The 12732-nt window shown below is 37.6% G+C and overlaps 1 protein-coding gene across 1 annotated transcript in view; it reads right to left on the bottom strand.

Moving 5' to 3' along the window:
• LOC127636487 (clathrin heavy chain 1-like) overlaps nucleotides 1-12732 on the bottom strand; it is a 43143-nt gene that overhangs the window by 21338 nt on the left and 9073 nt on the right. Inside the window, exons 2-6 of the mRNA XM_052116967.1 lie at nucleotides 8715-8922; nucleotides 3836-4104; nucleotides 3523-3684; nucleotides 3035-3148; nucleotides 2476-2649 (exon numbers count right to left, since the gene is read on the bottom strand). Of these exons, the coding sequence (XP_051972927.1) occupies nucleotides 2476-2649; nucleotides 3035-3148; nucleotides 3523-3684; nucleotides 3836-4104; nucleotides 8715-8922 (927 nt within the window). The remainder of the gene's footprint in view (nucleotides 1-2475; nucleotides 2650-3034; nucleotides 3149-3522; nucleotides 3685-3835; nucleotides 4105-8714; nucleotides 8923-12732) is intronic.

The following is a 12732-nucleotide window of genomic DNA, read 5'->3' as shown; positions in this document are numbered from 1 at the left end:
GAGAGAGAGAGAAAAGGACAGGGGAAAGTGAATGAAAGATTACATTAGCGTTGTGTGTGAGAGAGTAAGAGAGAGGCTGCAGTGGCAAACAGGGAAGTAACTGCATTGACGTCAATAAAAGGCCAAAGCCAGAGGAGATGATATTAGGATGGAGTAAGGGAGTAATTCCTGTTGAGAACCCCAAACACTTAAAATCGCATCTACTTAAGCACAATCCAAACTCTCCATAATCAAATAGACTAAATAATATCTATAATAGCGCCTTTTACAAATTATATCATGCCAAACAGCCCATGTTCTAAAAAGATGACATCTTTTTCACATTAACATTTACTCTTTTCTAATAAAACCATTATGGTTCTTCAAAATAATGTCTAACGATTTGGTGGGTCTCTAAAGAACATTCAATCAAAACTATTACACCACTGTGCTTTTAAAAAAAGAAAACAATGGTATTCAGATTCAGGTTGTTAATATAAAATAATGAAACATATTTGGAACATTTAGATAAATAGAAACATGCATAAATATAATGGAATAAAATTGCCTTTATATTTAAGATGTTACAGCAATCAGATTAATAAACAGTATAGTAGACTTGAGGAGTAGGGAGAGCAAAGTGTGATGTCACAGAACCCGATGATGCATTCTGCCTACGCAGGCGGTTGATTGGCGGACAGGTTCCGCCCCTGTTAACGCTAGAGGATTAAGGATGCCAGTCAATGCCTCCCACAGCAAGATCACATGATAACTGGCATTTTTTTCCCTCTTTTAGCTCGTCTCCCACTAGCACTCTTTGCAGCTATTTTCAGTGAAGGCTCTCTCAAGGTCACTCCACTCACAAGTGCAGACACAGCTGGATAGAAGCTGACTTTATCACTCAACAGTGCTGAGTGGTGCAGAGGACAGGAAGATGGAGAATGCCAATGTGAGCAGAGGAAGAGGGGACAGGAAAAGTGATTGAATTATTTTTCATTTTTCCCCAAATCTAATTAAATGAAGACTACCCCATCTTCATTGCGATACTCTATAAAGAATTCTTGTGTTATATACTATTCCATTATGTACATTTTTGTGCTGCCTTTTCGACACTAGGGTGTTATGCTTTGTGGCAGTCAGCGTGTTCAGAGTGTTTTTTAAGTGGGTTGCTAGTGTGTTGCTTACTGGCCCAAGTCAAAAGACCCTACCCCCCCCCCCCCCCTAGTTTCTAAAATATTCTGGCCCCTAGATTTAGCTTGGGACCCAGCTTTAATGCAAGCCTATGGAATTTGTTTGCCTATTTTATCATCCGCCAGGCGAAAATCGTTAAGTCAGATGACTTGAAAAATAAAAAAATAAAAGCACACCTATCTTGAATAAGCTGCATATTTTCAGGTATAAATTGTGTTCATAGCACCAAAGGTTCAGGAAGATTTACATGGTGATTTTTAATAAGTAGAATTGAGGATTTTGACAGATTTTAATACTTGCTTTAACGAGCACCACTAAATATTAGGAGAACTCTGGAAGTTAAACACACACACCTAAAATCCTATAGTTTAGTCAAACGCAAACATTAACGCTAAACCATTTTAATTTGTGATGGTGTGCGTGTGGAGTTGCTGGTTTATCCAGGTGGAGGTTCTGTATTATTGAGAAAGGTAACAGTGCTCTGCAGGTTCAGCCTGACACAGTCTGGATTGGCTTTCTTTCACCAGCTGAATAATGAATGACTTTCTCTGGCATTGGCATGACTGAAAAAGTATTTACCCTGCTTGTGGGATCCATTCACAAGCTTATAATAGAGCATTGTGATGAAGAGAGCCAGTGGAAAAGAGCACTGCCTCACCTGATACACTGAACACCTGGCTTTCTACAAGTGTATTATACAACAGTTAGTTCTGGTCCCCTAATCTGATTGTACAAGAAGCATTTCAAGAGCCAAAATATTCAGTTGATTTTTTTCTGCATTCAATACAATTTGTGGGTAGTAAGTCAGTTAATTTGAAACTATTGGTTGGCAGAGAAAAAACAATTTACTGGCCAGACAGATTGATGGATTACATTTAGCATTTTTATAAACATTATGCGCTTTAAATGAATAGATTTTCCAATTGAGGACGTCCCCGAACGTAGCTTACTTTTTGAGACAATTTTGCAACCAAACTATAGTTAAGTGCATACACTGATCAAGTGACACAGCTGCTAAAAATTTGCAATACTGTCACTAATTAAGATGGGGAAATTCATTAAAATAACAAACACTACAGGCAGCTTCCATTTCTTCATCAGCTGTAATCTAACATGGCAGATGATCATGACCAACAAGTCAACACCAGCATCTATTATTTTTTTAATCAGTGTCATGTAGGCACATTAGAACACTTTGCATGTGCTACATTTATTTGCTGCAGAAGGAAATCCAGATATAGTCATGTTTCCGGATGCAAATATGCCATTCACACTGCTTTTGTTAATTTAACGTTCCACACATACCTGTCCTTTCCTGTTGACGCCGATGATTCCAGATGTAGCTTCATGGGGTGCAGTCACAAAAATGGTCTCGCCACTGATTCGGTTCATGTAGATGCAGGTGCCTGTCTCCAGGTCATACAGATGAATGTAACCGTATTTGGTGATTAGAAAGACAACATCCTGTTTTGAACTGATCTGGAAAGAGAAACAGGGAAAGATAAATATTTTTAATACATTTTAAATTTGCAAATGTGTTTGTCTGTCTGTCGCACTGTGATTGACTGGGCATCTTTCCAGGGTGTTTCCCTGCCTTAGGCCCAAGACAGCTGGGATAGGCTCCATCACTACCAGCGACCCCGCATAGGACAAGCGGCTATAGAAAATTGATGTTTTAAATAGAATCTTACTGTGACAATCTTACTGAAACCTCATATATTGAGAAATAATATTTGTTCAACATTTTATTAACATTTAATAATTAATTTTCTGAAAAATTCTACCACAGACAATGGAAAAACATTGTTGATGCTGATTGAATGAATCAATTCATTTCATTTGAAAAGCCAAAGAACTAACATACCTGCATGGCCACTGGGAAGTCATTCTGTGCTTCAGGAGGGAAGAACACATCCACAGCTTTCTTTGGGAATGGCTGGTTGCCGGATGGTGGTGTCCCAACTTCAATGATGTGAAGCTACAAGATAATAATCATATTAGCTCTCTATTACTATTAGCTCTAATAACAGTAAAGCTCTCAAAATGCTGCACATGCAAAACAAAACAGATAAGCAGCAAATATCAGAGAATTTCAAATATTATTAATAATTAACTAGCTCTGCAAAGTAATTATTAAAGTATAAATTCAAAGTCTGAATTAAATGCATGCTTTTCATTAGTATGACTCCATACTTGACTAATTAAATGAACACTATGTGAGCCAAAATTCAAACTTTACCTCTTCATCATATATTTTTAGATATTCAATTTTTTTTTTTATAATAATCAATTAATGACATTTATTAAAGATTTTAATTAAATGTGAGAGTGTTTTCTCATGTTCAGACTCACCTTTCCTCCTGCCTGACCACGCACAGCAAAACAGAAAAGAGTGGATTCTTCTGTGTTTCCCTCCATTTTGAACTGGGCAAAGCCAGCGGCATGACCCTCGATAGGCTGTGACACCTTCCTGTCCACTGAGTACAGCTGCATGGCACCAACAACTCGGTTTTGCTGCAACACAGAACACTTTTAAAAAAATGTTTGGAAAAATGCCTTGATTCAATACTCTATGATTAACAGACAGACACAAGTACAAACAAATGAAATGACAGAAGAAACAAAAAACAAAAGCAACATAAAATATGTTAAATGACTATGACACCTGAGCAGAAATGCCAATGAGCAGCAGCCACTTCTGCTTGGCATCTGTGCGGTAGTTGATGATTTGACAGCCCGCAAGACTGGAATGCCTGTCAAACACTTTGATCGGCTGAGAGTCTCCCTCCATGCTCCAATGATAAACGGCGTTATCGGTCACCAGTGCAACCGTGTTAAGAGAGATCCACTTCCAGAAAGTGACATCATCGGTCATGGTGTGGGCTTTCATTTTACTCTTCATCTCGATGTTAAAGATCTGAAGGGTTTTGGCAGCTGGGAGGGATAACGAAAAGACCAACAGTATGTAAGAACACATTCCTATATACACAAAACAACAATTCCATTTGATTACAATAGCATCAGGGTAGAAATATTGTCAATCATGGCTAGGAGTGCGTCAGGCAAGACCACCATGAGAGCCCATTAAGCAGCTACATAAATAAAGCCAAGCGATTATAAAGAACAATACATGTGCAGAGATATGTGTACAAAGACATTGATCTATGTGATGATTTACTTTAGCTCCACAATCAATCTGCACTTTGTCCAGCAATATAATTTAGAAAAAGGTTGCAGGACAACACAGAAGAATTCTCAAGTCAACATGAAGTGGTTTTCAGAACCATTTTGCTTTCATAATGTGAAGTATTTAAATAAAACAGAATTTTCAAAAAGAAAAAGGACGAGACTTGATTTTATCCATCGATAATTAATTGAATTGTGAAAAATGGGCATTCCAACCTAGAATGGACCTGAATGCAAGTGTGCAGTCAATTAAGAACTGCTCCACTTCTGAAACACCACCGGCACTCATATTAATGATAACCGGCGTTAATACACTATAATATTTGTTTCTGAATATATTGTAACAAAATTAAGATACATGGTTTCCATAATTATAATCAACTTTAAATCAATAATTTTATATTTTTCCATCATTGCTAATTCGATTACATAATTTGCATGCTTAAATGGGATAGTAGTTCATTCCCTCATAAGAGGCACAGTGTCTGTACCCTTTTTTAATAACTTTTTGCTTCAATTTAATGTTTGTAATGTGATTCACCTCAAAAGCTTGTTGGTTTGGTTTATGGCTTTCAACATTTTTATGAAAGATTTGATGACTTCCATATGAAAAAGATGAATGGGAAAACAATTCCGGAACCAAGATGGTCGAGAAAGCGGACGGGCACCATTGCGCTCTATTGGCAAGATATTAGAAAGGCTGCATTATCTACAAAAGTAATCTAAATTAATGCCTAAATAGCCATTTGGCTATTGGTTGAAATTAATTTCTCTACCTACGTGACAGCTTTATGACAAGTTAATGTAATTTTTCAAAATGTCATTTGTTCTTTAAAATATGAATTGTGCACAGTAAGAAATGAATGTGTATTAAGAAAGTAAAACATAGTCAATTATTATTTCATGTTGACTTTTCATGCAACTTGTGCTGACATAATTACATTTTTGACACAGAGTTAAACTAATGTGGGATTGCAGTCTGCTTTGTAGCTGATTGCTGCAGAAATCACCATGTATTTATTTATGCACACTGACGGAAGCAAATTAACCAGTTTCAGGGCAGTGTGGGTATGATTTCCAACAAAAGCACCTGACATTTCAATCACATGATGTGTGTGGAGCAATGCAGTGTTGGAGAGTGAGCAATACAGAGTGAGAAAGGTATAGGCATAATGAGAAGTGAGTTGATTTTACACTCAAGTCAAGGGTAGTAAGGGAGCAGGGAGCAACTACACTACAGTTCTCAACACCCTACACAGTACAAGAAATACAATCTCTAACCAGAAACCACACGGGAACAGGCTTATATGCCCATATATTAACACAGGTGCTAAATCCTGCTAGCGGAGATCTACCTACCTGGAATCTACCTCTATCCTGAAGTCCATTAATAGCTGGTTCAGTTGTATTCGATTATAGAGGAAATTACCCTTTTTAGGAATGCAGCTCTCCAGAAGCACTACTGAGCGAGTGAGGTCACTTAGGCTTGGATATTGGTCAGGAAATTTGGTGGTTAATTCATACAGAATGTTTTGAATCCACAATAGCCTAATAAAACTGTCTGTAGCCACTAACAACCAAATGATTACGATCTGATCTTATTTTGAACAGAGACTATCGGTTCTTTGATAAGAGCTGTTCACAATCCATCCTTGCCTATTCACTACTTGAATAGGCAAACAAATCTGATATTACAAATAAACTTTCATGCAGAAAATTGTATCTATCATGCCCATCATCAATTAACCTAATTTAATGTTGCAATTAGCCAACAATTAATAACATGCTGAGAATTTGAAAGAAGACCATGTAATACATTTGCTCAGCATGATAAATAGGTCAAGTTACAATACATTTTCAGCATCTCATGACATTGAGCTTTGTGCTAGAATCTCTTCAGATTTAACACCCTGAAGCAGTGGTAGTAACGGTTGCTTGCTACCTCAACATAAGCTGCATATTTAATAAAACAAATGGGCTAAAAAAAAACAAATGGACTACAAACTATCACAAGATCCATAAAACTATTAGGCTACCATTATCCAGGCTCATTTACATGGTCTTATTAGGACACTCGATGTTAAGATTAGCTACATTGTGAGGGTGGGGAAAAGGAGTCAATATGGCAAGCAGTTGAAATTTTCAAAATTATTAATTTAAATAAACCAATATTTTGAACCCCAATCTACAAAATTCAATATGATGTGAACATTCAAACTATGAATGTGGTGAAAGTCAAATCCTGTTTAACTGAAGTAGGTTAGAAATGTATATTCTTGTCTAAACAGTCTTTATTCATGTAAATAACAGAGAGATGCCAGGACAAGTTTGAAATATTTAAAGGGTCTATCATGGTTTGAATTTGCATAGGGCCCATGACTGAACCTTGCGGCACACCTCTCATTTATTATAACAATATAATTGTGTTTTAAACTGCTGTTCTCTCAAAAACACATTCACTTCTATGTTCAGAGAATATTTAAGTCATACAAATATAATCTTTGCCATATTGACAGAAGTGTATGTGAGCGTTTTGTAGTACAAATCATATTTTTCTAAATTTTCTGGCTTGACAAATTGAAGGTCATAGAAAGACCTACCCAATGTTAGGCAATGTGGCCAAACAACATTGTTCATTTTAGAAACAGGATTATAACTTCCACAAATTATTGTACTAAGATGTTAACTCACCGTCTGCATACACATGAGAAAGCACCAACAAAAAAGGAAACAAAACAAAAAGACAAAAGCAATTATGGCTGCATGACACAAATACACAACATATGTCATTGTTAGCTAAAAAATAAATAAATCAATCCTACAATAAAAAAAAGCTAAAATATATAGTACAGAAATGTGTTATTCACGTAACCCCGGCTTTCTGACAACAGAAGAGAGGCATCTCACTATGGGTAATGCCTCGGTCGAGGCCTCTTCTGGAAGCACCAATAACACTGACAGACCAATCACAGCAGCGATTGTGTTGTTCACCTTAGGCACAAATGCTGGATTCCTTTTAAAAGACACTCTTGATAAATCCACCGCAAAGCGAATACTAGAGTAATGAACTGACAAAGCATGTAGTTCACTAACCCGCATTGCAGTTGTTAAGTCCAATAATAAATTTGCCTTTAGCGAAAGGAGCTTTAATTCTATACTTTAAACTGGCTCAAAGGGGCACTGAGAAAGCACGTTCAGGACCACGGACAGATCCCATGATGGAACCAGTAGTTTGGACACCCTGTTCAAATGTCATGTGCCCCTCATAAACCTGCAACCAAGTGGGGTGTTGACCCATTGTAGTAGAGTCCATTCCCACATGACAAAGCCGATATGGCAGCGAGATAAACCTTGAAGGTAGAAAAGGACCTTCCTTAATCTAAAAGTTCCTGCAGAAAACCAAAAACATCTGCCACGGAAAATGGCACAATGGGAGCACACCACTGCTTTCATTCAAAAGTCGCGAGTTTGAATGCCCCAGGTTCAAACTCGCGACTCCGACTACCACCCTGGAGTCGCGAGTTTGAATCTAGGGCATACTGAGTGACTCCAGCCAGGTCTCCAAAGCAAGTAAATTGGCCCAGTTGCTAGGGAGGGTAGAGTCACATGGGGTAACCTCCTTGTGGTCGCCATAATGTGGTTCTTTCTCTCGGTGGGGTGTGTGGCGAGCTGTGAGTGGATGCCATGTAGAATAGCATAAAGCCTCCACACGTGCCATGTCTCCGCGGTAACGTGCTCAACAAGCCACGTGATAAGATGCGTGGATTGATGTCTCAGACATGGAGGCAATTGAGATTAGGCCTCCGCCACCCGGACTGAGGCGAGTCACTAAACCACCACGAGAACAGAGAAGCAGTTCACCACAACATGCCACTCGATTCTGCATTCTGCGAAGTACCTGAATGGCTCACCTGATGAACTGTTAAGCGACCACTTCTCACGAGTCCTGCTGAGGACAGCTTCCAAACATCTTCACGGGGAAGAGAAAGAGAATGAAGTAGGCACCTATGACAGTGGTTTATATAGGGAGATGGGACTCCCTCATCACTGCTGTGATTGGTCTGTCAACTAACAGACTGGGTGGTATTGGTGCTACCAGGATTGGTCACGCCGAGGCGTAATCCATAGTGAGATACCAGACGAATGTTAGAAAGAGAACTGGCCTAGTAAAATCTAAACTAAAAAGTAACTTTGGATGAATTGGAGAAAATATAGCTAAGAAAATACCACTCAAGATGTAAAATAAAAATCAGTCATTATTAAATGCCTTATAGTAACACCAGGCATGGGATTCACTTCAATGGTAAAAATTCAGTAGATTATTAGTGTCAAAAACACTACTAATTTAAATCTCCTACCTTTAAGTGCTATGACTTTGCTTGCAGGGTTCATGATGGCGCTGTCTGCAGAAATGGGCCTGCGGATGGGGGTGTTTGCGTCCGCCAAGTCAATGATAACCACCTGCGCCTGCTCACCAACCTTTTCCCGGACACAGATGAACTTATCTGACTCCATCGTCAGGGTGCTGAACCCGATGTTGGCCGGGTTGATCCCCAAATTTTGGAGCTGCAGAAGAGAGAGACGGAATTTAATTGCTGCAACTTCCAGTATAATTGGAATTAATACATTATACCAAAAGGAAACAACATACAGAGTGTATCCAAACCACATAAAAAAATACCTATGCTATTTCCCATTTTGAGAGTGTGTGCAAGAGCATGTCTTTTTTCATGTCCTTGAGTCAAGAATTAAATCAGTTAGTCTCAAAAGGAGCATGTTTCCTGAATTATATCAGGTTCCTTTGTCACCTTGTGACCTATCCTGAGAATCATTCAGTTATGACAGTGGTGCATTGTCCCAGACAACAAAGATTTAAAAGGATCTGTGGCATAATTTACAAGGGATATAACCAGGCCAAACAGTAACAAAATAATCCACTCCAATGTAAAAGTTCTTTTGTAGTCACATGGGATCACAAAGTTTGAACAGAAGCAGTAATGTTTTTAAAGCTCATCATGAGTGTTTCAATAAATGTAAGAAATAAAGGCATAGAACCAGTCATCACCCACTGAGCACATATGGTCTCTAAAAAGACCTTCAGGAGTTTATCTCTGGGACATATTCTCTAAAGAAAGATAAATGAAAAATAAACAATTTCTCTTCACAGTGAACAGAATGATTGAACCCAGTCATATAGTGCGAAACATTCTGTTTCTGGAAGTAAAAATCCCATTCTTTTTTCCATAGACGAATTGTTTTTCAACGATAACTTGTAAACCTTTAAAGACAGATCTACCATGAGCTCCGAGGTTGTTCATCTATGGCATATGCATCCGTTGAATCCATCAGTCTGCATTTTCAACTTCATTGGTTAAAAAAAAATGGAAATCCTGGTAAACAACTACTTTTACCCAGCAGAGAAAGCTTCACCAATCAGAGAACCACGGCCAACATAGCCCACAGAATGAGCCCAGGAGCGACTGTCCACTCTAATGATTCTTTGTGAATGATGCAACCAAGTCAGTCCCCCAACACCCTTAAACTACTTGTATCTTAGAGTATTTTGCAATAAACTTAAAATAGTATTTCTATACTTATAATCAACTACCTAACATCAACAGTTTTATACTGTATATTCCCATTGTTTTTAATTAGCCTTTGCAATGCTCCATGGGATTGTAGTTATTTCCCTAATTTAAGACGTTAAGTACACACTACATAGTCTTTGAGACTTTTGAATACTTTTTGCCTTAAAACAAAGTTTGTAAAATTGTGATTCACCTCAGTGCTGGTTGCTTTGGCTCAGGGCTCACAACTTTTTATAAAGGATATTATAAAAAGTCTATAAAAACTTCCAGATCACAAATGGCTGAAAATTGGATTTGAAAGTGCAGCAGCCAATGCTTTTCAGACAAAGGATTTTGATAATCAAGCTGAGAGCAAGTCAAGTCGGCTTGGTTTCAAGTAATTAAAGAGGCACTCTGAACATGAGATTTTAACAAATAGCACTAAACCACAATAACACAGAGTGTATCGAGCAATTAAGAGTCAAAAACAATGTCAGTAGGAAGTCAGTTTAGTAGCACCACACCAACTGCCATAGATTCAATCAGAAACCCTGACCCGGAGAATAAGATCTGCACTAAGGCTGCACAATTAATCAAAAAACTAAAAATCGCAATTACGATTATGGCTGCCATGATTATGTAATCGTGAAAATTGACGATTACAGCACTCAATTTAAGTCTGCTCCTGTCGCGTCAATGTTTTCGATTTACAATGTGTTTTTTGCAGCGGTTGAGTATTTCTTTCGTTGAGCAATGAAATGGCAATGGCCAATCAGAGCCGCTTATATTAGTTCTCAGTCCTATCTGTAATTACAACTGATCCTAACGCACAAGTTTTAAACCATCTGAATGCCCAGATTCTTTCTTTATGTTCTTGCTCTGTTCACGCAGCACATGAACATTTATATTGAAGAAACATCACCTGACACTTGAAAAGAAGCTGTAGAACAAGAGCGAAAAGCACTAATTATTTTGGATTCATTTCATATTGCACCGTTTGTTTTGAACGTAGATGTTAAAAACACTGCAAATGAGCAACGCGACAAAACCAAAATGCTACCGTTCTAATTAAGGCACAGACGCGGTGTAAATAATTGATTTATTATGCCGATTAGACAGCTTTGCTTTTAATTAGAGCATTCGTGAGAGTGCAGAACAGTGTACGGCGCATCATTGAGCTTGTGTCGAAATGCAGGTCTAAAATGGTGTAAACCTGCAGTGAGTGACAGCGGTCATCGTAATGGGAGAGTTTGTCAAGTTGCTCGATTTTGGTGTACAATTTATTAAATGTAATAACAGTTTTGTTTTGTCATGTTAATAAGTAGGCCAATGTGAATTTGGTTTGTACAAAAAAGCAATACAATAATTCAGCTTAATTGTTTTGTGTGTTTTGGAGATGTAGCCAACAAAGAATATGGCATGAATATCATTAAAAAAATCATTGTTATTGCATCTGCTCTTATAAGACCATTTGCCACACAGCTGGTATTGGTATATTTAAAATTTTCACAAATCGCACAAACTCCAATTGTTTTTAATTTCCAAAGTGCAACCACTGAGGCCAAAAATTATCTAACGATGATCTTACATAAACAAGATCACCTTTGAAGATGTAATGGGATTAATGGTCCCTTGTCTCTCCATGAATGGGCTTACTGAACACAGTAACTTGGTCGATTTATTTCAGCTGTTAATAAGTTTAAATATTGAATATGCCATACTATTTACTGTGCATGGATTAATAATTTAAGTAATTTAGCAATAATTCAATTTATTCTATATAATAGATATCAATTTACAATAATTTTAATTTGCCTTACCTTAAACATTACAATATAAAATACAATAGAATGCTTAAAAGAAACTGAAGCACAGCTCATATCCATCATTGAAATATGCTACTCTGAAGAACCACACGGTTGCTTGCTTTAGAACGACACAGTAATTAAAAATTTAAATCAACATTAATAATCGTGATTACAATATCAAGAGCAATAATATACAATTATGATTTTTGCTAAAATCGTCCTGCCCTATGTCTAATGAATAAGGATATATTTTTTCTGGTCTACAGATTGATAAATGCTGTTCTTTCCATGTACAAGTCTAACTCAACTGTCTCAGGCCACATCCACACGAATATGTTCTCAGTTTCCTAACATCATCGTTTATGCAGTACTAGAGACAGTTTTTGGTGTGAATGAGAGGAGTAAACATAGCAAAATCTATGGAAACTTTTCATTCAACCAAAAAGAATTAGACTTGATGTGGAAGTGGCAGTATAGCTCACAGCAGATGAGTAAAAACCACATGTAGATGAGATAATGCAGTATCATAAAATCTGAAAATGGACTTACACTTGAAATGGGCACAGACAGAAGTAAAGGCGGATTATTTGGTGCAGGAGACATCTTAACTTCAGGCATTTTCACCTAAACTAACAGCTTCTTCTGAAATGACATTGAACTTCTATCAGGGCTAATACCATGTCATCTGACCGAAAAGGGGAAGTTGTAGGCCAACTTATTTGCTGAAAAGCAGCCAAAACCCAGCCTTAGTTTTTATCAGACACCAGACAGATCACACCTCTTACTAATACACTAATATTCAATTTACTAATACCAGTAAACTCAAACAGTGGCAGCAGACGAGTTTATAACACAAACATACAACCATTCCAGATCCTAATATTGTAAACTGTGCACCAGCTGCAGCACATGGGGAATTACAGCGATCAGAGCTGACAGCTGGGCACGAGAAACCCTGGTGTTATGTAACCTACTGTACAGCATTCAATTAAAATCTGTGA

This window comes from Xyrauchen texanus, chromosome 44 (genome assembly GCF_025860055.1).
Source record: "Xyrauchen texanus isolate HMW12.3.18 chromosome 44, RBS_HiC_50CHRs, whole genome shotgun sequence".
Lineage (NCBI taxonomy): Eukaryota > Metazoa > Chordata > Actinopteri > Cypriniformes > Catostomidae > Xyrauchen > Xyrauchen texanus.
The sequence above is the reverse complement of the archived record's forward strand: the minus strand, read 5'-3'. Positions and strand labels throughout refer to the sequence as shown.